The sequence below is a fragment of the Ascaphus truei genome, chromosome 13, assembly GCF_040206685.1.
Source record: "Ascaphus truei isolate aAscTru1 chromosome 13, aAscTru1.hap1, whole genome shotgun sequence".
In the NCBI taxonomy this organism is placed as follows: Eukaryota; Metazoa; Chordata; class Amphibia; order Anura; family Ascaphidae; genus Ascaphus; species Ascaphus truei.
In genome coordinates this window covers 48,838,115-48,862,701 of record NC_134495.1, presented here as the reverse complement: position 1 = coordinate 48,862,701, position 24,587 = coordinate 48,838,115, and the positions used below count along the sequence as shown (strand labels likewise).

At 55.2% G+C, this 24,587-nt stretch overlaps 1 protein-coding gene and 1 non-coding gene across 2 annotated transcripts in view; both read right to left on the bottom strand.

Moving 5' to 3' along the window:
* The window catches only part of LOC142464662 (chromodomain-helicase-DNA-binding protein 8-like), a 55,560-nt gene that overhangs the window by 1,610 nt on the left and 29,363 nt on the right, over positions 1–24,587 (bottom strand). Inside the window, exons 9-17 of the mRNA XM_075568020.1 lie at positions 17,784–17,887; positions 17,526–17,652; positions 17,166–17,238; positions 17,035–17,086; positions 16,414–16,615; positions 15,894–16,102; positions 15,268–15,783; positions 7,083–7,207; positions 4,641–4,964 (exon numbers count right to left, since the gene is read on the bottom strand). Of these exons, the coding sequence (XP_075424135.1) occupies positions 4,641–4,964; positions 7,083–7,207; positions 15,268–15,783; positions 15,894–16,102; positions 16,414–16,615; positions 17,035–17,086; positions 17,166–17,238; positions 17,526–17,652; positions 17,784–17,887 (1,732 nt within the window). The remainder of the gene's footprint in view (positions 1–4,640; positions 4,965–7,082; positions 7,208–15,267; positions 15,784–15,893; positions 16,103–16,413; positions 16,616–17,034; positions 17,087–17,165; positions 17,239–17,525; positions 17,653–17,783; positions 17,888–24,587) is intronic.
* LOC142465318 (small nucleolar RNA U6-53/MBII-28) lies at positions 17,322–17,433 on the bottom strand. The gene has a single exon (XR_012787847.1). It is a non-coding gene; the product is annotated as a small nucleolar RNA U6-53/MBII-28 (small nucleolar RNA).

The following is a 24,587-nucleotide window of genomic DNA, read 5'->3' as shown; positions in this document are numbered from 1 at the left end:
TGGGAGTAAGGAGAAGGATGGGGGGGGGAGTAAGGAGAAGGAGGGGGGGAGTAAGGAGAAGGAGGGGGGGAGTAAGGAGAAGGAGGTGGGGGGAGTAAGGAGAAGGAGGGGGGGGAGTAAGGAGAAGGAGGGGGGGAGAAAGGAGAAGGAGGGGGGGTAAGGAGGAGGAGGGGGGTAAGGAGAAGGAGGGGGGGGTAAGGAGAAGGAGGGGGGGTAAGGAGAAGGAGGGGGGGGTAAGGAGAAGAAGGAGGGGGGAGTAAGGAGAAGGAGGGGGGGGGTAAGGAGAAGGAGGGGGGGGTAAGGAGAAGGAGGGGGGGTAAGGAGAAGGAGGAGGGTAAGGAGAAGGAGGAGGGGTAAGGAGAAGAAGGGGGGGGGTAAGGAGAAGGAGGGGGGGTAAGGAGGAGAAGGAGGGGGGTAAGGAGGAGAAGGAGGGGGGTAAGGAGGAGAAGGAGGGGGGACTAAGGAGAATGAGGGGGGGAGTAAGGAGAATGTGGGGGGGAGTAAGGAGAATGAGGGGGGGAGTAAGGAGAATGAGGGGGGGTTAAGGAGAAGGAAGGAGGGGGGAGTAAGGAGGAGGGGGGAGTAAGGAGAAGGAGGGGAGGGAGTAAGGAGAAGGAGGGGAGGGAGTAAGGAGAAGGAGGTGGGGGGAGTAAGGAGAAGGAGGGGGGTAAGGAGAAGGAGGAGGGGGGGGTAAGGAGAAGGAGGGGGGTTAAGGAGAAGGAGGGGGGGTAAGGAGAAGGAGGGGGAGTTAGGAGAAGGGGGGGAGTTAGGAGAAGGAAGGGGGGAGTAAGGAGAAGGAGGGGGAGTAAGGAGAAGGAGGGGGGAGTAAGGAGGAGGGGGGGAGTAAGGAGAAGGAAGGAGGGGGTGAGTAAGGAGAAGGAGGGGGGAGTAAGGAGAAGGAGGAGGGGTAAGGAGAAGGAGGGGGGAGTAAGGAGAAGTAGGGGGGGTAGTAAGGAGAAGGAGGGGGGGGAGTAAGGAGAAGGAGGGGGGGGGAGTAAGGAGAAGGAGGGGGGGGAGTAAGGAGAAGGAGGGGGGAGTAAGGAGAAGGAGGGGGGGAGTAAGGAGAAGGAGGGGGGGAGTAAGGAGAAGGAGGTGGGGGGAGTAAGGAGAAGGAGGGGGGGAGTAAGGAGAAGGAGGGGGGGAGAAAGGAGAAGGGAGGGGGGGTAAGGAGGAGGAGGGGGGTAAGGAGAAGGAGGGGGGGTAAGGAGAAGGAGGGGGGGGTAAGGAGAAGGTGGGGGGGTAAGGAGAAGAAGGAGGGGGAGTAAGGAGAAGAGGGGGGGGTAAGGAGAAGGAGGGGGGGTAAGGAGAAGGAGGGAGGGGTAAGGAGAAGGAGGAGGGGTAAGGAGAAGAAGGGGGGGGGGTAAGGAGAAGGAGGGGGTAAGGAGGAGAAGGAGGGGGGTAAGGAGGAGAAGGAGGGGGGTAAGGAGGAGAAGGAGGGGGGAGTAAGGAGAATGAGGGGGGGAGTAAGGAGAATGTGGGGGGGAGTAAGGAGAATGAGGGGGGGAGTAAGGAGAATGAGGGGGGGTTAAGGAGAAGGAAGGAGGGGGGGAGTAAGGAGGAGGGGGGGAGTAGGAGAAGGAGGGGAGGGAGTAAGGAGAAGGAGGGGAGGGAGTAAGGAGAAGGAGGTGGGGGGGGAGTAAGGAGAAGGAGGGGGGTAAGGAGAAGAGGAGGGGGGGGGTAGGAGAAGGAGGGGGGTTAAGGAGAAGGAGGGGGGGTAAGGAGAAGGAGGGGGAGTTAGGAGAAGGGGGGGAGTTAGGAGAAGGAAGGGGGGAGTAAGGAGAAGGAGGGGGAGTAAGGAGAAGGAGGGGGGGAGTAAGGAGGAGGGGGGGGGAGTAAGGAGAAGGAAGGAGGGGGGTGAGTAAGGAGAAGGAGGGGGGAGTAAGGAGAAGGAGGAGGGGTAAGGAGAAGGAGGGGGGAGTAAGGAGAAGTAGGGGGGGTAGTAAGGAGAAGGAGGGGGGGGAGTAAGGAGAAGGAGGGGGGGAGTAAGGAGAAGGAGGGGGGGGGAGTAAGGAGAAGGAGGGGGAGTAAGGAGAAGGAGGGGGGGAGTAAGGAGAAGGAGGGGGGGAGTAAGGAGAAGGAGGGGGGGTAAGGAGAATGTGGGGGGGAGTAAGGAGAATGAGGGGGGGAGTAAGGAGAATGAGGGGGGTTAAGGAGAAGGAAGGAGGGGGGAGTAAGGAGGAGGGGGGGAGTAAGGAGAAGGAGGGGAGGGAGTAAGGAGAAGGAGGGGAGGGGAGTAAGGAGAAGGAGGGGAGGGAGTAAGGAGAAGGAGGTGGGGGGAGTAAGGAGAAGGAGGGGGGGGTAAGGAGAAGGAGGAGGGGGGGGTAAGGAGAAGGATGGGGGGTTAAGGAGAAGGAGGGGGGGTAAGGAGAAGGAGGGGGAGTTAGGAGAAGGGGGGGGGGTGTTAGGAGAGGGGGGGGAGTTAGGAGAAGGAAGGGGGGAGTAAGGAGAAGGAGGGGGAGTAAGGAGAAGGAGGGGGGAGTAAGGAGGAGGGGGGGGAGTAAGGAGGAGGGGGGGAGTAAGGAGAAGGAAGGAGGGGGTGAGTAAGGAGAAGGAGGGGGGAGTAAGGAGAAGGAGGGGGGAGTAAGGAGAAGGAGGGGGGTAAGGAGAAGGAGGGGGGAGTAAGGAGAAGGAGGGGGGGGAGTAAGGAGGAGGGGGGGGAGTAAGGAGAAGGCGGGGGGAGTAAGGAGAAGGAGGGGGGGAGTAAGGAGAAGGAGGGGGGGAGTAAGGAGAAGGAGGGGGGGAGTAAGGAGAAGGAGGGGGGGAGTAAGGAGAAGGAGGGGGGGAGTAAGGAGAAGGAGGGGGGGAGTAAGGAGAAGGAGGGGGGAGTAAGGAGAAGGAGGGGGGAGTAAGGAGGAGGGGGGAGTAAGGAGAAGGAAGGAGGGGGGAGTAAGGAGAAGGAAGGAGGGGGGAGTAAGGAGAAGGCGGGGGGAGTAAGGAGGAGGGGGGAGTAAGGAGAAGGAAGGAGGGGGTGAGTAAGGAGAAGGAGGGGGGAGTAAGGAGAAGGAGGGGGGGTAAGGAGAAGGAGGGGGGAGTAAGGAGAAGGAGGGGGGGAGTAAGGAGAAGGAGGGGGGGGAGTAAGGAGAAGGAGGGGGGGGAGTAAGGAGAAGGAGGGGGGGGAGTAAGGAGAAGGAGGGGGGGAGTAAGGAGAAGGAGGGGGGGGGTAAGGAGAAGGAGGGGGGGAGTAAGGAGGAGGGGGGGAGTAAGGAGAAGGAGGGGGGAGTAAGGAGGAGGGGGGAGTAAGGAGAAGGAAGGAGGGGGGAGTAAGGAGGACGGGGGGAGTAAGGAGAGGGAGGAAAGGTAAGGAGAAGGAGGGGGGGAGTAAGGAGAAGGAGGGGGGGAGTAAGGAGAAGGAGGGGGGGAGTAAGGAGAAGGAGGGGGGAGTAAGGAGAAGGAGGGGGGAGTAAGCAGAAGGAGGGGGGAGTAAGGAGGAGGGGGGGAGTAAGGAGAAGGAGGGGGGGAGTAAGGGGAGATGGACGGGAGGATGGGGGGGGAGGAGGAAGGGAGTAAGGGGAGGAGGAAGGGGAGTAAGGGGAGGAGGAAGGGGAGGAAGGGGAGAGGAAGGGGAGTAAGGGGAGAGGGATGGGAATGTAAGGAGAAGGAGGGGGGTAAGGAGAAGGAGGGGGGGTAAGGAGAAGAAGGAGGGGGGGTAAGGAGAAGAAGGAGGGGGGAGTAAGGAGAAGGAGGGGGGGAGTAAGGAGAAGGAGGGGGGGGAGTAAGGAGAAGGAGGGGGGGAGTAAGGAGAAGGAGGGGGGGAGTAAGGAGAAGGAGGGGGGGAGTAAGGAGAAGGAGGGGGGGAGTAAGGAGAAGGAGGGGGGGAGTAAGGAGGAAGGAGGGGGGAGAGTAAGGAGGAGGGGGGGAGTAAGGAGGAGGGGGGAGTAAGGAGAAGGAAGGAGGGGGAGTAAGGAGAGGAGGGGGGAGTAAGGAGGAAGGGGGGGGGGTAAGGAGAAGGAGGGGGGGAGTAAGGAGAAGGAGGGGGAGTAAGGAGAGGGAGGGGGGAGTAAGGAGAGGGGGGGGGAGTAGGAGGAGGGGGGAGGGTAAGGAGAAGGAGGGGGGGGAGTAAGGAGAAGGAGGGGGGAGTAAGGAGAAGGAGGGGGGAGTAAGGAGAGCGGTTTCTACAGTTCTTCGTTAGGTTGGTGCTTCTTGCCTTATTGTGTCTGACTTATGTCGGTGTTGTTGGTCGTTGCGTTGGTTGCTCTTAGGGGGGAGATGGACGGGAGGATTGGAGGGGGAGGAGGAAGGGGAGTAAGGGGAGGAGTAAGGGGAGGAGGAAGGGAGTAAGGGGGAGAGGGAGGGACGGGAGTAAGGGAGAGGGACGGGAGTAAGGGGAGAGGGACGGGAGTAAGGGGAGAGGGACGGGAGTAAGGTGAGCGGACGGGTACGGGAGAGGGACGGGAGTAAGGGGGAGGGGAGGAGTAAGGGGGGGGAGGGGAGGAGTAAGGGGGGGAGGGGAGGAGTAAGGGAGTAAGGGGGCAGTAAGGGGGTGGGGAAAACAGGGCAGTAGGGAGAGGGGAAAACAGGGCAGTAGGGAGAGGGGAAAACAGGGCAGTAGGGGGAGGGGAAAACAGGGCAGTAGGGGGAGGGGAAAACAGGGCAGTAGGAAGAGGGGGAAACAGGGCAGTAGGGGGAGGGGAAAACAGGGCAGTAGGAAGAGGGGAAAACAGGGCAGTAGGAAGAGGGGAAAACAGGGCAGTAGGAAGAGGGGCGGTAACGGATATGGGGCGGTAACGGGTGAGAGAGAGGAGTCGGGAATTCCACGGACGTACGCTCTTGATCTGGACGGTGAACTCCTTCGGGTCGGCGGTAGGGCGTATGTGTGTGAAGGGGGCGGGGCTGCGCTCCTCGGGGGTTGGCGATAGGCTGTCGGGGCTGTCGCTGAGCGGGTCTGAAATCCGCCGGGGCAACGCCCACTTTCCCGTCAGCACCGCATTGCAAACCTGCTCGATCCGGCAGATCAGTACCCGGTCCTGAGATGAGAGAAACAATTGCTTCCACTGCAGAGCGTCGCTCTCACCGTGCTGAGCCCCACTGCAGAGCATCGCTCATCCCATGCCATCCAAGGCCGCTAACAGCCCCCTGCAGAGCGTCGGTTTCCCCTCACAGCCCCCTGCAGAGCGTCGCTTTCCCCTCACAGCCCCCCTGCAGAGCGTCGCTTTCCCCTCACAGCCCCCTGCAGAGCGTCGCTTTCCCCTCACAGCCCCCTGCAGAGCGTCGCTTTCCCCTCACAGCCCCCTGCAGAGCGTCGCTTTCCCCTCACAGCCCCCTGCAGAGCGTCGCTTTCCCCTCACAGCCCCCTGCAGAGCGTCGCTTTCCCCCTCTCAGCCCCCTGCAGAGCGTCGCTTTCCCCTCACAGCCCCCTGCAGAGCGTCGCTTTCCCCCTCACAGCCCCCTGCAGAGCGTCGCTTTCCCCTCTCAGCCCCCTGCAGAGCGTCGCTTTCCCCCTCTCAGCCCCCTGCAGAGCGTCGCTTTCCCCTCACAGCCCCCTGCAGAGCATCGCTTTCCCCTGGCAGCCCCCTGCAGAGCGTCGCTTTCCCCTGGCAGCCCCCTGCAGAGCAACGCTTTCCCCTGGCAGCCCCCCTGCAGAGCAACGCTTTCCCCTGGCAGCCCCCCTGCAGAGCGTCGCTTTCCCCTCGCAGCCCCCTGCAGAGCGTCGCTTTCCCCTGGCAGCCCCCTGCAGAGCAACGCTTTCCCCTGGCAGCCCCCCTGCAGAGCGTCGCTTTCCCCTGGCAGCCCCCCTGCAGAGCGTCGCTTTCCCCTGGCTGCCCCCTGCAGAGCGTCGCTTTCCCTTGGCTGCCCCCTGCAGAGCGTCGCTTTCCCCTGGCAGCCCCTGCAGAGCGTCGCTTTCCTGTCACCCCTCCCAGCCCCCTGCAGAGCGTCGCTTTCCCCTCGCCCCTCCCAGCCCCCTGCAGAGCGTCGCTTTCCCCTCGCCCCTCCCAGCCCCCTGCAGAGCGTCGCTTTCCCCCTCGACCCTCCCAGCCCCCTGCAGAGCGTCGCTTTCCCCTCGACCCTCCCAGCCCCCTGCAGAGCGTCGCTTTCCCCTCGCCCCTCCCAGCCCCCTGCAGAGCGTCGCTTTCCCCTCGCCCCTCCCAGCACCCTGCAGAGCATCGCTTTCCCCTCGCCCCTCCCAGCCCCCTGCAGAGCATCGCTTTCCCCTCGCCCCTCCCAGCCCCCTGCAGAGCATCGCTTTCCCCTCGCCCCTCCCAGCCCCCTGCAGAGCATCGCTTTCCCCTCGCCCCTCCCAGCCCCCTGCAGAGCATCTTTCCCCTCGCCCCTCCTCTTTCCCCTCGCCCCTCCCAGCCCCCTGCAGAGCGTCGCTTTCCCTCGCCCCTCCCAGCCCCCTGCAGAGCATCGCTTTCCCCTCGCCCCTCCCAGCCCCCTGCAGAGCGTCTCTTTCCCCTCGCCCCTCCCAGCCCCCTGCAGAGCGTCTCTTTACCCTCGCCCCTCCCAGCCCCCTGCAGAGCATCGCTTTCCCCTCGCCCCTCCCAGCGCGGCGCTTTCCCCTCGCCCCTCCCAGCCCTCTGCAGAGCGTCGCTTTCCCCTCGCCCCTCCCAGCCCCCTGCAGAGCGTCGCTTTCCCCTCGCCCCTCCCAGCCCCCTGCAGAGCGGCGCTTTCCCCTCCCAGCCCCCTGCAGAGCGTCGCTTTCCCCTCCCAGCCCCCTGCAGAGCGTCGCTTTCCCCTCGCCCCTCCCAGCCCCCTGCAGAGCCTCGCTTTCCCCTCGCCCCTCCCAGCCCCCTGCAGAGCATCGCTTTCCCCTCGCCCCTCCCAGCCCCCTGCAGAGCGTCGCTTTCCCATCGCCCCTCCCAGCCCCCTGCAGAGCATCGCTTTCCCCTCCCAGCCCCCTGCAGAGCATCGCTTTCCCCTCGCCCCTCCCAGCCCCCTGCAGAGCGGCGCTTTCCCCCTCGTGCCCCTTACAGCCCCCTGCAGAGCGTCGCTTTCCGATCACCCCTCCCAGCCCCCTGCAGAGCATCGCTTTTCCCCTCCCAGCCCCCTGCAGAGCATCGCTTTCCCCTCCCAGCCCCCTGCAGAGCGTCGCTTTCCCCTCGCACGCGCTGCACCCGGACGGTTTAGTCCCCTGTGCGTTTTACCTTTGGCCAGTCTGCACTCCGTGGCATCTCCAGCGTCTGAGTACTGTCCTCCGTGGTGAGGTCGACAGGGGAGGCGGTAAGTGAGAGACGGCTTTCCTCGTCGAACAGGCGAGAGTGTGTGAGACCTGCTGAGAGACACAGACGGACTGAGAGAGCGTCTCAGACAGGGCCCGAGAACAGAAGACATATGATAGAAATCACTACAGACAGCTTACATAGCTACATAGCTACATAGTTACATAGTTACATAGTTACATAGTAGATGAGGTTCAAAAAGACATAGGTCCATCAAGTTCAACTTATGCTAAATTTAGACAACAGATACTTTATCCTATATCTATACTTACTTATTGATCCAGAGGAAAGCAAACAAAAAAACCCAGAGACATATCATCCAATGATATCTCATATGGGGAAAAATTCATTCCTTCCTGACTCCAAGAATTGGCAATCGGATTAATCACTGCATCAACATCCTTTCCATGTATACTTTTTTGGTATATCCCTGTATACCTTTCCCATCTAGAAAGATGCCCAACCTTTTATTGAACAAATCTATTGTATCTGCCATCACAGTGTCCATGGGTAATTGTAGAGGGAGAGGGGGGTTGGCCCAGTACTAAAGGGGTTGCACCCCATATGGCCACCCCCTGACCTCACAAGGGAGGCAACGGGTTAACTGGACTGCGTTCCAGGAATGTGGCTTACACCCTGTCATGTCAGGAAACTGTATGTTCCCCTGTTCCCATGTTTCATTATAATGTCTGTGTTTTAACTTTAATATTGTATTCCAAGGCGAGGATAAAAACCCGCGCAGATTCCTTCACACAAAGGAATGCAAATGGTCAGGGGGGCGACCCAAAGTCTAGGAACCAAGTACTGATCAAAAGACTCTGCCACTCTAACTGTTACCTGAGGGCGGAGAAGCATCAAACTGGAGTGGTTTGTAAGTGTTATATCTACACCTACAAACAATGAAGATCCTGCCAGATACTTCATCTGGTAGACTGGTCGTCGCCCCTGATTTAATTATGGGGCTACAGAAATAAGACCCTCAGAGTCCCAGTACGCATGGGCTAACTAGCTGGGGGGCATGGGTTAAACTGTGTTTCCACGTTAGGGATTGGATACAGATAATTGTTCACCAATAGTCTGTATTCAATGTTAAGAATAGGGTTACAAAGGTATATAAACGGTGTCAACCCTACAGTTCTTGTTCTTCTGATTTAATCTTGAATGTCACCGGATTGCTGGAGAATTGCTAGCTGATACTTCTCCATTCCCCAACCCTAAGTAAGTGTTACCTTCTTATCTGTTAATTGTACTATATTGCTGTGTTCACCTTTTTAAGGAATAAATATATTTTATTATATCTAAGCCTCGTTCAGTTCAACCCAGATATTTGGTGTTTGTTATATCTTGTCATAAGTTACCGTGACAAGCATATAATTAACTGGTGGCAGCGGTGGGATTGAACTGAACCTATATTACAGTGTACTGCGGGACCCTATAATATAGTGGGAACTCGAAAGGAATTGCGAGTTCCTGGGACTAAAGATATTGAACACACAGTAGTGCAACAGTTAACACAAGTTGTAACACCACCTCACTGCTGCGACCGTGAACCATGAGTGAGGCTGAAGGCTCATCCAACATGAGGACCCGAGCTCAGCTGAAAGACAAGTGCCGTGAATATGGACTGCCCTATGAGAACCAGGCTGCCCGGCTTGCAGAGCCTCAGGATACGGCTCAGCTTGCCCTTATACAGCCACCCGGAGATCAGGGAAGGAACCCAGTGCCGGGGCAGCGGAATCTCAGGGAGGGAACGAGTGCACCTCCCGGGAGCAGTGCAACAGGAGGGGTACTGGTTGCTGCGGCTACCAGTCCGTTCACCCCTGAAATGTTGGCACTGATTACTGCGTGGGGTGACGGGGACACCGGAGGAGCGGCTGCAGTTTATCACTAAGGCAGTGAACAGACCCGCTTATTGCCCCCCTGTCCAACCCAACAAAGATGAACTCAAACTGGATCAGCACAGTCTCACCAAGTTCGTGGAAGGTACTGATCAGATCGACAGTTTTCTAAAGAACTTTGAGACCCAGTGTCGGTGGTACAAAGTGCTTCCCCAGCATAGGGTTGCACGTTTGGACCCCTTACTGTCCGGCTTGGCTAAGCAGGCGATGATGGCGCTTCCAGATGACTATGCTGATGACTATGAACACCTGAAAGAACTGTTATTGTTTCAGTACGGTTTCACCCCTGAAGCCTACCGGTGTAAATTCCGGCAGGAAGAGAGGCAGCCCCAGGAGTCCTATGTTACCTACGTGACCCCCATGGCTTTGTACGGGATACGCTGGGTGGAGGGCTATGAGGCACGGACTTACCAACGCCTGCTGGACCTCATCTTTCAGGAGCAGCTCATGCAGTAGTGCCCGCCGGCAGTGAGGGCTTGGGTGTACGACAAGAAGCCCAAGACTTACCAGGAGGCGGCGTGACTTGCAGACGACTATGTGGCCAGCCGAGCCCTGATGTCCGCCAAAGCAGTAGTCAAGGCGGCGGTGGCACCGGCCAAAAAGTCTGCCAATACCCCCCAATGGACTCAGAGGCCGCCTGCAGGCAGCAGTCCACCGAAGGCAGGGGAGCTCCGGCACGAGCGCCGGTGCTACAACTGCCCTGGTCACATCAGACCAGATTGCCCGGAACCCCTGCGTTCCGGCGGACACCATCAGGGGCAACGCACCCCAGCTGCGAAGCAGGTAGCCCGCGTGCGGGTGGCTTTCACCAAAGACTCCGAACCGGTCATGGAACCAACTCCCAGCGAGACGTCCCATGACACACCTGTCCCGGTTTCATCGGTGCCTACAGCCAGGAGCGGAGGACATCTCAGCGCGGACCTGCAGCAGATGGACGGCCGGAGCAGACATCTCACCCCGGTCACAGTCGGTGACCGGCAAGCAGTCGGCTTGATGGATTCAGGAGCTGCAGTGACCCTGGTCCGACCTGATATGGTCCGGCCAGAGGAATTACTCCCAGGCCCTGGGATACAGATCACTGTGGCCGACGGAGAGCCACGTTTCCTGCAAGTGGCCAGAATCTTTTTGGATTGGGGGGAGGGCCAGGGTGTGCGGGATGTCTGGGTTTTACCCGGTTTGGATGCTGAAGTTCTTCTTGGCAACGATCTGGGTCCGATGACCTGCACCTGCGACCGAGTGCCCAAACCCGCTGCAGTGGCGGCGGTTACCCGGAGCAAGACAGCGGCAATGGCGGCCCCGCCAGTCCCCCAGCCTTTGGGACCAACGTTAGCGGAGGGCGCAGAGGAGCCCGGGGAGGTAAGCCAGGATCAGTTGCAACCACCGACTGACTTACTGTTCCCCTCACCCTTCCCCATTCTCCGGACAATGACATGACTGGGGGGTGGCCAGAATTAGGAGCCCAGTTTAGGGAGGCAGTGAAGACAGGCCCTACCCTGGCCGGCGTGAGACTTCGGGCGTCCGAATCTCAGGCAGGGGAGGGCACTGAGCACTGCCTATGGGATAAGGGACTCCTGTATAGAGAATGGAACCCAGGGATAGAGGAGGGATTGACTGGTAAGCGACAGCTAGTAGTGCCCCAGGGGTACCGGCAGCAACTGTTACGGGTAGCTCACTCTTCCGTTAGCGGGACATCAGGGGGTCAACAGAACGCGAGCCCGGTTATTACAGCGTTACTACTGGCCGGGGGCATCTTGAGATGTGGGCACTTTCTGCCGCTCTTGTGATGCCTGCCAGCGAGTGGGTAAGGCGGGCGACCGTGTGAAGGCACCCCTGAAACCCCTACCGATAATAGGGGAACCCTTCCAGAAAGTAGCGATGGATCTTGTAGGACCCCTTATGATTCTTAGCAGGTCAGGGAAGCGCTACATCCTCACGGTGGTGGATTTTGCCACCCGGTACCCTGAGGCGGTAGCGCTTGGCACCATAAATGCCAAGACAGTGGCAGCAGCTTTGCTGAACATTTTTTCTAGGGTAGGTTTCCCTAGTGAGATCCTAACTGATCAGGGGTCGCAGTTCATGAGTGAACTGTTACATTGTCTCTGGGATTCCTGCGGTGTACAGCACCGGCGCACTACCCCTTACCATCCCCAGGCAAACGGATTATGTGAGAGGTTTAACGGTACCCTGAAGAGATGCTTTGGACCTTTATAGAGGCAGAGGGGAAAGACTGGGAGATTCACCTGGAGCACTTGCTGTTTGCATACCGAGAGGTACCGCAGGAATCTACAGGCTTCTCCCCCTTCGAGCTACTATATGGCCGCAGGGTAGGTGGACCTCTGGACCTATTCCGTGAGGGATGGGAAGGGGAGGCTACTGCTACTGATGCTTCCGAGATCCAGTATGTAGTAGATCTCCGAGACCAGTTAGAGATGCTCATGGGACCACCTCAGGGCCGCTCAGACCAAGCAAAAGCAATGGTATGACCGGAATGCCCGTAGCAGGGAATTCATCCCAGGACAGCAGGTGCTTGTTCTCAAACCCACTCGGGAGAACAAGTTGATGGCTGCCTGGTCGGGACCGTACCCGGTTATCCGAAAGGTGAATGAGTACAACTACGTTGTACAGGTAGAGCCTGAGAGGCATAAGACATATCACGTCAATATGCTGAAAGAGTACAGAGCACCGAGTATGGGAGCAGTAATGACTATTTGTAGCCCACTGCTGGAGGATCCGGTGAGCAATGCTCTGCCTTATCTCCTAAGGGAGGCTAGGCAGGGAAACATTGTGGAGCAGGTAGAGATAGGGGCACAGTTGAGTGCTAGGCAGCAGGTAGAAGCCAGGGACATGCTAGCTAAGTTTAGGGCCCTCTTCACTGACATGCCAGGGACCACACATCTCACAAAACACCCAGTGCTCACAGGGGACCTGCGGCCTCTGTATAAGTACGCTTATAGAGGGTCAGCAGAGGTCAAGACCAGTATGGAAAGGGAGATAGAGGAGATGCTGACCCTAGGGGTAATTACTCCATCCCAGAGTCCTTGGGCAAGCCCGGTAGTCCTAGTCCCTAAGAAGGAGAAGACCAACCGGTTTTGTCTGGACTACCGCTTGCTCAACGCTGGGACGTGTCGGATGCCTACCCCATGCCCCGCATGGATGAGTTACTGGATGAACTCGCGGGGGCAAAGTATCTGACCACTATGGATTTGAGCAAAGGCTATTGGCAAATCCCACTGACCCTGGAGGCTAGGGAGAAGTCAGCATTCATCACTCCAAGTGGCCTCTATGAGTTTTTGGTGATGCCATTTGGGATGAAGAATGCCCCGGCTACCTTCCAACGCCTGGTCAATAGGTTACTGGAAGGGATGCAGAGCTATGCCAGGGCTTACTTAGATTACATTGCTGTCTTTAGTAATTCGTGGGAATCCCACATAGGACATGTAGCTGCGGTGCTGGAAAAGATCATGGAGGCTGGGCTTACCTTGAAACCCACTAAGTGTATGGTAGGGATGGCAGAGGTCCTGTACTTAGGGCACAGGGTGGGTGGAGGGCACCTCAAACCAGAGCCAGCCAAGGTAGAAGCCATAGTTCAGTGGCCTGTTCCAAAAACCAAGAAACAGGTCATGGCATTTTTGGGCACCGCAGGGTACTATAGGAAGTTTGTCCCACAGTACAGCACCGTGGCCAAACCCCTGACTGATTTGACTAAGAAGCAACTGCCTGTGCTTATCACCTGGACTCCAGTCTGTGAAACTGCTTTCCAGGCACTGAAAACTGCGCTTGCTGGGGCCCCCATACTGGCTGCCCCAGACTATACCAAACATTTCCTTATACAGACTGATGCCTCGGACTATGGCATTGGGGCTGTGTTGAGCCAAGAGGGGGACGACGGTAGAGAGCACCCTGTGGTGTACCTCAGCTGAAAACTACTCCCCAGAGAAGTGGCCTATGCCACCATTGAGAAAGAGTGCTTGGCCATTGTGTGGGCACTCAAAAAACTCCAGCCATATGTGTATGGAAGGGCTTTCACGGTCCTCACAGATCACAACCCCCTGAGTTGGCTGCAGAGGGCATCAGGGAAGAATGCCAAGTTGCTAAGGTGGAGCTTGGCCTTGCAAGAGTTTGAGTTTACTATTCAGCACAAAAAGGGTAGTGAAAACAGCAATGCTGATGGACTTTCACGTCAGGACTATCCCTCTGAGACTGAGTTTGTTAAGGGTGCCAGCAGTGCCCCACTCCCCGTTAAGGCCAGTGGGCCACAGGTCACACATTAAGAAGGGGAGGTGTAGAGGGAGAGGGGGGTTGGCCCGGTATTAAAGGGGTTGCACCCCATATGGCCACCCCCTGACCTCACCAGGGAAGCAAGGCGTTAACTGGACTGCAGTCCAGGAATGTGGCTTACACCTTGTCATGTCAGGAAAATGTATGTTCCCCTGTTCCCATGTTTCATTATAATGTCTGTTTTAACTTTAATATTGTATTCCAAGGCGAGGATAAAAACCTGCGCAGATTCCTTCACACAAAGGAATGCAAATGGTCAGGGGGGTGACCCAAAGTCTAGGAACCAAGTACTGATCAAAAGACTCTGCCACTCTAACTGTTACCTGAGGGCGGAGAAGCATCAAACTGGAGTGGTTTGTAAGTGTTATATCTACACCTACAAACAATGAAGATCCTGCCAGATACTTCATCTGGTAGACTGGTCGTCGCCCCTGATTTAATTATGGGACTACAGAAATAAGACCCTCAGAGTCCCAGTACGCATGGACTAACTAGCTGGGGGGCATGGGTTAAACTGTGTTTCCACGTTAGGGATTGGATACAGATAATTGTTCACCAATAGTCTGTATTCAATGTTAAGAATAGGGTTACAAAGGTATATAAACTGTGTCAACCCTACAGTTCTTGTTCTTCCGATTTCATCTTGAATGTCACCGGATTGCTGGAGAATTGCTAGCTGATACTTCTCCATTCCCCAACCCTAAGTAAGTGTTACCTTCTTGCCTGTTAATTGTACTATATTGCTGTGTTCACCTTTTTAAGGAATAAATATATTTTATTATCTAAGCCTCGTTCAGTTCAACCCAGATATTTGGTGTTTGTTATATCTTGTCATAAGTTACAGTGACAGTAATGAATTCCACATTTTAACTGCCCTTACTGTAAAGAACCCTTTCCTTTGTTGAGGTTGAAATCTCCATTCCTCCAACCTTAAGGGATGGCCCCGAGTCCTATGTACTGCCCGTGGGATGAATAGTTCTTTTGCACTCTCTCTAGTTCCATAATGTCTTTTTTTAGGATTGGTGCCCAAAATTGTACTCCATATTCAAAGCGAGGTATTACTAATGCTTTATAAAGGGGCATAATTATGTTTACTTCCCTTTCATCCATTGCCCGTTTGATGCAAGATAAGATCTTGTTTGCCTTTGCAGTTACTGCCTGACATTGGGAACTATTGCTAAGCCTGCTGTCTACAAGCACTCCTAAATCCTTCTCCATCAAGGATTCCACCAATATATCTCCATTTAATTTGTTAGTTGCCTTTTTATTCTTGCATCCCAAATGCATAACCTTACATTTATCTGTATTAAACCTCATCTGCCATTTACCTGCCCACGTTTCCAGTCTCTCCAAGTCCTTCTGAAGAGAAATTACATCCTGCTCTGATTCTATTACCTAACACAATTCAGAGTCCAATTTTCTTTATGTTGTACACCAACCTCTTGTGTGAAACCGTATCAAAAGTCTTTGCAAAATCTAAGTAGACCACATCAACTGCATTACCCTGGTCTAAATTCCTACTTACCTCCTCAAAGAAACAAATAAGGTTAGTTTGGCATGATCTATCCTTCATAAATCCATGCTGACTATTGCTAATAATTTTGTTTTCCATTAGGTATTCCTGAATATTATCCCGTATTAAACCTTCAAGTAGTTTCCCCACTATTGAAGTCAGGCTTACAGGTCTGTAATTAACCGGTTGTGATCTAGTTGCCTTATTAAATATAGGCACCACATCTGCTTTACGCCAATTTTGTGGTACTGAGCCTGTGCAAATGGAGTCCTTGAATATTAAATATAATGGTTTAGCAATTACTGAGCTTAACTCCTTGAAAACTCTTGGATGTATGCCATCGGGTCCAGGTGCCTTATTAACTTAAAATTTTTTCAAGTCGCTTATGAACTACTATGATACAAGAACTCCCCACACTCACCGTTCAGTTTGGCTGCTTTCACCACGTGGCTTTCGTCAGATGAGCCCTCGGAGGTGGATGAGGAAGAGGAGGATGAGCAGGAAGAGGATCTGCGTGGAGCGGGGGAAGAGCTGACTGATGAGGAGAGGGATAGGAGATGAGGGGGCTTGAGGTCTGTGGGAGGTGGAGTGGGACCTGTGGTGGGTGTTGAGGGGCGGGAGAGGCCAGTCATGCCTCTGCTCTGGAGGTAGCCGAGCCGGCAGCGCAGGAAGGAGAAGGAGGGGTCTGGCATAAGGGTGAGGTCGGTACGGCTAAGCCCGTACTGTGCTGCCCCCTGCAGCAGCTCCCCATCATGCCGCCCGCTCTCCCACCACTCGGGAAGCTCCGGGTCCGGCCGGCACAATGACAGGCGGTCGAGAAGCAGTGGGTGACACAGGACCTGCTCACGCACCCTGCGCAGGAGGTCCAGGCGGAACAGGGCGCGCGATGCTCGCTCCTCCGAGATGGGCTCGATGAAGAGACATGGGTCCGGAGGTTCTGAGGAACGGGTAAATAAAGTCATGAGATTGAGGGGGAGGGGAAAAATATCAGCTTCTATGTTTCGTGCTGCACACATGAGCGAGGCAGCTTATAAATCCCTCACTCACCGTCCTCCAGGGCCGGGGGCAGGCGGCACACCTGCCGGCACATGGCCACGAACCCATGGAAATATTTCAGCAGCGAGTCGTCCGTCTTCTTGTCTAGCCGCGCCAGGCCGCGGAATCTCTGCCAGTCATAATGCTGCGTATCGGGGTCGTACTCCACGCCGAAGCTAGAGAGCACTCTGAAAAAGTCACACGCCTCCCGACGTGTCCACCTGAGAGGTGCAGGGAGAAAGGTTACAGAGGAGGAAGGAGGCGGGGGCTGGGCGGAGAGGAACAAGTTACAGAGTTGATGAGATGAGGTTGAAAAAAGACGTACGTCCATCAAGTTCAACCTATGCTTAATTTAGACAACAGATACTTTATTCTATAGCTATACTTACTTATTGATCCAGAGGGAGGGAGAGAGAGACACGAAAGGGGAGGGAGGCAGAGGGAGCTGAGGAAGCGTGAGAGTGGATGCCCCCATTCTGAGCCCCCACAGTGCGGTTGTTATGTAATGTGCCCGGCCGCCCCCAGCGCTCACCTCTGCTGCTTTTCCCTGCGTGCAATCTCTTTCAGTTTGAAGGCCGCCTCGCACCGCTTCCTGCGCCGATCCCCCCGCTCCGCCGCCTCCATCTTCAGCTGCTCGCGCTTGTAGCTGCGCTGATAGGCAGTGACGAGCCGGCGCAGGCGGGCGGTGAGGACAGAGCCCGGGGGCCAGAACGTACCGCTAGGCATGGGGACCGCTAGGGAGAGGAGAAGAATGGGGATTGTGCTTAGTGCAAAGTCCAGCCCTGCAAGTGCCAGGTTGCACCCCCCACATCCAGATTTAGCGGTACGCGGCAGAGCTTCACCCCACGGCCCAGAACTGTCCCTCATTGATAAACCCCACCCCCCCACCACCACCACTTGGTGTGAAACACGTTAGAGGTTTGTTAACTTCCTTATAGACGGCTTACATTTTATAGTCAAAGCAAACTTTTGGGGATTCATCTAAACTCAGCGCCCAGGTTCTTAACCCCTTGCAGTGATGGGATTACGGCGCACGTCCCCCCCCCCACCCCCCATTTACTGGAAAACACCTTCCTTTCAAGCCTGATTGGCTTTGATTACTCCTAACGTTCCTCATTGTGAACATGAAGCCTCCTTCCCTCCAAACACTCACCATCTTCCCCATCCACAACAGAGATCTCCTCATCCATCATAAGGGAGTCAACCTGAGGAGAGAGAAGTCATATAGAGAGGTGGCCAAAAGTGCCAGGCTTCGTGCTCAGCAAGTACACACCCGGCGCTCACCTCATCCTCAGGGTCTTTCTGTGCGTGGAGTGGTCTGTATTCTGGATCCTCTATGTCCCGATCAAAGTCTCCGCTGAGGGTAACAGAAGGGAGGTTACGGTTACACACACACTCTGCCGGTGCCCCCCCGCCCAAACCCGATCACTTTCTTTTCGCTAGCCTCAGAAGTCACTGGATGAGAAGTTGGTTAAACTCAGCCGCCCCCAGCACAGAGCCCGCAGGCTCCTCACTGCTGCGTCGGTATTAGCATGACAACTCATCACAGGCAGTAGCAGCGTAAGGGTAGGAAGTGCCTACCACAGCAACTAATTACCCCCACTCCCCTCCCCCAACCTCCCACCATATGTGCATGGTCCTCACCCCTCGGGCATCTCCGCAAAGTCCTGCGCGTGATGCTCGGCTGCGATGGCTCGTTCATCGGGACCCCCTACCTTCTCCAGGAAGCAGAGAGCGGGGTCAGCGCGCATAGTGTTATACTTCTCGTAACCTGCAGGGGGAGAGAGCTGGGTCAGGTCCTATGGTGTATACCACGTGGGGGAATAAAAGGAGTAATATCAGTGAGATTGCACGGCCACCCCTGCAGTGCCTGCCCTGCGCACAGGTGCAATGTTAGCTCACCGTGTTTGAAGACGCCGATGAGCAGGGACTTGTCGGCCTCAGTGTCCCACCACAGCGAGGGAACCTCTAGTTGATCCACCTGCGGGAACCAGACGTCAATCTCCCTGCGAAGAGAACAGATACATCAGGTGTGAGGCTGGTCCCAGGCCACATCTCCCTCTGTCTGTGCGAGTCTCAGGATCCCGCTCACACCGCTCTCCCACGGGGAACCCTCTAAATATCTCTCCCATTTACTCATTTGTGTGTAAAGGTTGGACATTCCTATATAATCTATAGGCAGAAACAGAAATTCAGGAGCGCAAACAGATCCAGGTGGCTCCACCTTTCGGGGTGGATCTATACAGACGTTCAGAGGACTGCTCAGTTGCTGGTGGACATTTTGGAAGTACTTCCAGCTGTGATTTGGTCCCTCTGTCCCTGGGCTTCACCAACTTTCCTTGCAAAGCGGCCGTGGCAGCTGGAATACCGAGAGGGGCTGCATCTACCCCGGAATCTGACCCTGGGAGGTCCCTACACTTACCTTTGCATTTTCCTATATATACTGGGTTTTATATTATAAAGCAATCTGCACTATCAGTGTCTCCTCTATGTGGGATTCCCCTCCCTTTGTCCCCTATTCTCTTCAACCGCACTGACCAACACAACTAGGCGAGTGCCGGGGCGCCTACGCGAGTGCCGGGGCGCCTACGCGAGTGCCGGGGCGCCTACGCGAGTGCCGGGACGCCTACGCGAGTGCCGGGACGCCTACGCGAGTGCCGAGGCGCCTACGCGAGTGCCGGGACGCCTACGCGAGTGCCGGGACGCCTACGCGAGTGCCGGGACGCCTACGCGAGTGCCGGGACGCCTACGCGAGTGCCGGGACGCCTACGCGAGTGCCGGGACGCCTACGCGAGTGCCGGGGCGCCTACGCGAGTGCCGGGACGCCTACGCGAGTGCCGGGACGCCTACGCGAGTGCCGGGACGCCTACGCGAGTGCCGGGACGCCTACGCGAGTGCCGGGACGCCTACGCGAGTGCCGGGACGCCTACGCGAGTGCCGGGACGCCTACGCGAGTGCCGGGGCGCCTACGCGAGTGCCGGGGCGCCTACGCGAGTGCCGGGACGCCTACGCGAGTTTACTCAGAATAACCGCATTGCCTAAATCCATTCACGGACCATGCGAGTGACCTAAACATTTATTATTTCAATTATATCACCAATACTGTATTGCACCATATATTTTTATTCTATTTCTATATGCACCTGGATCTATGTGCGCTCCTGAACGTCTGTTTCTGATACTCGTTCATGGACTTGGGTTGAGTCCATCTCGGGAGCAGCACTAGCACCAGGGACTGTATACATTTTATTACAAGATTTCATTCGCAAGTGTGCTCACTAGAATCGCCTTTAAAGAGCTGTGTGCTCACTAGAATCGCCTTTAAAGAGCTGTGTGCTCACTAGAATCGCCTTTAAAGAGCTGTGTGCTCACTAGAATCGCCTTTAAAGAGCTGTGTGCTCACTAGAATCGCCTTTAAAGAGCTGTGTGCTCACTAGAATCGCCTTTAAAGAGATGTGTGCTCACTAGAATCGCCTTTAAAGACCTGTGTGCTCACTAGAATCGCCTTTAAAGAGCTGTGTGCTCACTAGAATCGCCTTTATAGAGCTGTGTGCTCACTAGAATCGCCTTTATAGAGCTGTGTGCTCACTAGAATCGCCTTTAAAGAGCTGTGTGCTCACTAGAATCGCCTTTAAAGAGATGTGTGCTCACTAGAATCGCCTTTATAGAGCTGTGTGCTCGATGCTTTCTGTCTGTGTTCTATATAATCTGTACTTTGTGCATGCTCACAAATCCAGGCCTCGGCCTAAATGACTTGGCACTGCGAGGCCTTCGTGCCCCACAGAACCTGTTCCATGTGAATCAGCCTTTTGTGTTGAATTATTATTGTTTATTTGTAACGTGCCAACATATTCCGCAGGGCGGTACAGTGACATCAATTCCATAACCTGAGACGCACAGATAATGACAGACAAGCGCAAACAGATACAGGAGGCCCTGCCCCGAGAGATTACACTATATACAGTGAGGCCCTGCCCCTGAGAGATTACACTATATACAGTGAGGCCCTGCCCCTGAGAGATTACACTATACAGTGAGGCCCTGCCCCTGAGAGATTACACGATACAGTGAGGCCCTGCCCCTGAGAGATTACACGATACAGTGAGGCCCTGCCCCTGAGAGATTACACTATACAGTGAGGTCCTGCCCCTGAGAGATTACACTATACAGTGAGGCCCTGCTGTCTGAGAGATTACACTATACAGTGAGGCCCTGCTCCTGAGAGATTACACTATATACAGTGAGGTCCCTGCCCCTGAGAGATTACACTATACAGTGAGGCCCTGCCCCTGAGAGATTACACTATACAGTGAGGGCCCTGCCCCTGAGAGATTACACTATACAGTGAGGCCCTGCCCCTGAGAGATTACACTATACAGTGAGGCCCTGCCCCTGAGAGATTACACTATACAGTGAGGCCCTGCTGTCTGAGAGATTACACTATACAGTGAGGCCCTGCTCCTGAGAGATTACACTATACAGTGAGGCCCTGCTCCTGAGAGATTACACTATACAGTGAGGCCCTGCCCCTGAGAGATTACACTATACAGTGAGGCCCTGCCCCTGAGAGATTACACTATACAGTGAGGCCCTGCCCCTGAGAGATTACACTATACAGTGAGGCCCTGCCCCTGAGAGATTACACTATACAGTGAGGCCCTGCCCCTGAGAGATTACACTATACAGTGAGGCCCTGCCCCTGAGAGATTACACTATACAGTGAGGGCCCTGCCCCTGAGAGATTACACTATACAGTGAGGCCCTGCCCCTGAGAGATTACACTATACAGTGAGGCCCTGCTCCTGAGAGATTACACTATACAGTGAGGCCCTGCTCCTGAGAGATTACACTATACAGTGAGGCCCTGCTCCTGAGAGATTACACTATACAGTGAGGCCCTGCCCCTGAGAGATTACACTATACAGTGAGGCCCTGCCCCTGAGAGATTACACTATACAGTGAGGCCCTGCCCCTGAGAGATTACACTATACAGTGAGGCCCTGCCCCTGAGAGATTACACTATACAGTGAGGCCCTGCCCCTGAGAGATTACACTATACAGTGAGGCCCTGCTCCTGAGAGATTACACTATACAGTGAGGGCCCTGCCCCTGAGAGAATACACTATACAGTGAGGCCCTGCCCCTGAGAGATTACACTATACAGTGAGGCCCTGCCCCTGAGAGATTACACTATACAGTGAGGCCCTGCCCTGCTGAGAGATTACACTATACAGTGAGGGCCCTGCCCCTGAGAGATTACACTATACAGTGAGGCCCTGCCCCTGAGAGATTACACTATACAGTGAGGCCCTGCCCCTGAGAGATTACACTATACAGTGAGGCCCTGCCCCTGAGAGATTACACTATACAGTGAGGCCCTGTCCCTGAGAGATTACACTATACAGTGAGGCCCTGCCCCTGAGAGATTACACTATACAGTGAGGGCCCTGCCCCTGAGAGATTACACTATACAGTGAGGCCCTGCCCCTGAGAGATTACACTATACAGTGAGGCCCTGCCCCTGAGAGATTAAACTATACAGTGAGGTCCTTCCCCTGAGAGATTACACTATACAGTGAGGCCCTGTCCCTGAGAGATTACACTATACAGTGAGGGCCCTGCCCCTGAGAGATTACACTATACAGTGAGGCCCTGCCCTGCCCCTGAGAGATTACACTATACAGTGAGGGCCCTGCTCCTGAGAGATTACACTATACAGTGAGGGCCCTGCCCCTGAGAGATTACACTATACAGTGAGGCCCTGCCCCTGAGAGATTACACTATACAGTGAGGCCCTGCCCCTGAGAGATTACACTATACAGTGAGGCCCTGCTCCTGAGAGATTACACTATACAGTGAGGGCCCTGCTCCTGAGAGATTACACTATACAGTGAGGCCCTGCTCCTGAGAGATTACACTATACAGTGAGGCCCTGCTCCTGAGAGATTACACTATACAGTGAGGCCCTGCTCCTGAGAGATTACACTATACAGTGAGGCCCTGCTCCTGAGAGATTACACTATACAGTGAGGCCCTGCTCCTGAGAGATTACACTATACAGTGAGGCCCTGCTCCTGAGAGATTACACTATACAGTGAGGCCCTGCTCCTGAGAGATTACACTATACAGTGAGGCCCTGCCCCTGAGAGATTACACTATACAGTGAGGGCCCTGCCCCTGAGAGATTACACTATACAGTGAGGCCCTGCTCCTGAGAGATTACACTATACAGTGAGGCCCTGCTCCTGAGAGATTACACTATACAGTGATGCCCTGCTCCTGAGAGATTACACTATACAGTGAGGCCCTGCTCCTGAGAGATTACACTATACAGTGAGGCCCTGCTCCTGAGAGATTACACTTTACAGTGAGGGCCTGCCCTGCCCCTGAGAGATTACACTATACAGTGAGGGCCCTGCTCCTGAGAGATTACACTATACAGTGAGGCCCTGCTCCTGAGAGATTACACTATACAGTGAGGCCCTGCCCCTGAGAGATTACACTATACAGTGAGGCCCTGCTCCTGAGAGATTACACTATACAGTGAGGCCCTGCTCCTGAGAGATTACACTATACAGTGAGGCCCTGCCCGAGAGATTAAACTATACAGTGAGGCCCTGCCCGAGAGATTAAACTATACAGTGAGGCCCTGCTCCTGAGAGATTACACTATACAGTGAGGCCCTGCCCCTGAGAGATTACACTATACAGTGAGGCCCTGCTCCTGAGAGATTACACTATACAGTGAGGCCCTGCCCCTGAGAGATTATACTATACAGTGAGGCCCTGCTCCTGAGAAATTACACTATACAGTGAGGCCCTGCTCCTGAGAGATTACACTATACAGTGAGGCCCTGCCCCTGAGAGATTACACCATACACTGAGGGCCCTGCCCCTGAGATATTACACTATACAGTGAGGCCCTGCCCCTGAGAGATTACACTATACAGTGAGGCCCTGCTCCTGAGAGATTACACTATACAGTGAGGCCCTGCCCCTGAGAGATTACACTATACAGTGAGGCCCTGCTCCTGAGAGATTACACTATACAGTGAGGCCCTGCCCCTGAGAGATTACACTATACAGTGAGGCCCTGCCCCTGAGAGATTACACTATACAGTGAGGCCCTGCCCCTGAGAGATTACACTATACAGTGAGGCCCTGCCCCTGAGAGATTACACTATACAGTGAGGCCCTGCCCCTGAGAGATTACACTATACAGTGAGGCCCTGCCCCTGAGAGATTACACTATACAGTGAGGCCCTGCCCCTGAGAGATTACACTATACAGCGAGGCCCTGCCCCTGAGAGATTACACTATACAGTGAGGCCCTGCTCCTGAGAGATTACACTATACAGTGAGGCCCTGCTCCTGAGAGATTACACTATACAGTGAGGCCCTGCTCCTGAGAGATTACACTATACAGTGAGGCCCTGCCCCTGAGAGATTACACTATACAGTGAGGCCCTGCCCTGCTGAGAGATTACACTATACAGTGAGGCCCTGCCCCTGAGAGATTAAACTATACAGTGAGGGCCTTGCTCCTGAGAGATTACACTATACAGTGAGGCCCTGCTCCTGAGAGATTACACTATACAGTGAGGCCTTGCTCCTGAGAGATTACACTATACAGTGAGGCCCTGCTCCTGAGAGATTACACTATACAGTGAGGCCCTGCTCCTGAGAGATTACACTATATACAGGAGGGCCCTGCCCCTGAGAGATTACACTATACAGTGAGGCCCTGCTCCTGAGAGATTACACTATACAGTGAGGGCCCTGCCCCTGAGAGATTACACTATACAGTGAGGCTCTGCCCCTGAGAGATTACACTATTCAGTGAGGCCCTGCCCCTGAGAGATTACACTATACAGTGAGGGCCCTGCCCCTGAGAGATTACACTATACAGTGAGGGCCCTGCCCCTGAGAGATTACACTATACAGTGAGGCCCTGCCCCTGAGAGATTACACTATACAGTGAGGCCCTGCCCCTGAGAGATTACACTATACAGTGAGGTCCTGCTCCTGAGAGATTACACTATACAGTGAGGCCCTGCCCCTGAGAGATTACACTATACAGTGAGGCCCTGCCCCTGAGAGATTACACTATACAGTGAGGCCCTGCCCCTGAGAGATTACACTATACAGTGAGGCCCTGCCCCTGAGAGATTACACTATACAGTGAGGCCCTGCCCCTGAGAGATTACACTATACAGTGAGGCCCTGCCCCTGAGAGATTACACTATACAGTGAGGGGCCTGCCCCTGAGAGATTACACTATACAGTGAGGCCCTGCCCCTGAGAGATTACACTATACAGTGAGGCCCTGCCCCTGAGAGATTACACGATACAGTGAGGCCCTGCCCCTGAGAGATTACACTATACAGTGAGGCCCTGCCCCTGAGAGATTACACTATACAGTGAGGCCCTGCCCCTGAGAGATTACACTATATAGTGAGGCCCTGCCCCTGAGAGATTACACTATACAGTGAGGCCCTGCCCCTGAGAGATTACACTATACAGTGAGGCTCTGCCCCTGAGAGATTACACTATACAGTGAGGCCCTGCTCCTGAGAGATTACACTATACAGTGAGGCCCTGCCCCTAAGAGATTACACTATACAGTGAGGCCCTGCTCCTGAGAGATTACACTATATACAGTGAGGCCCTGCCCCTGAGAGATTACACTATACAGTGAGGCCCTGCC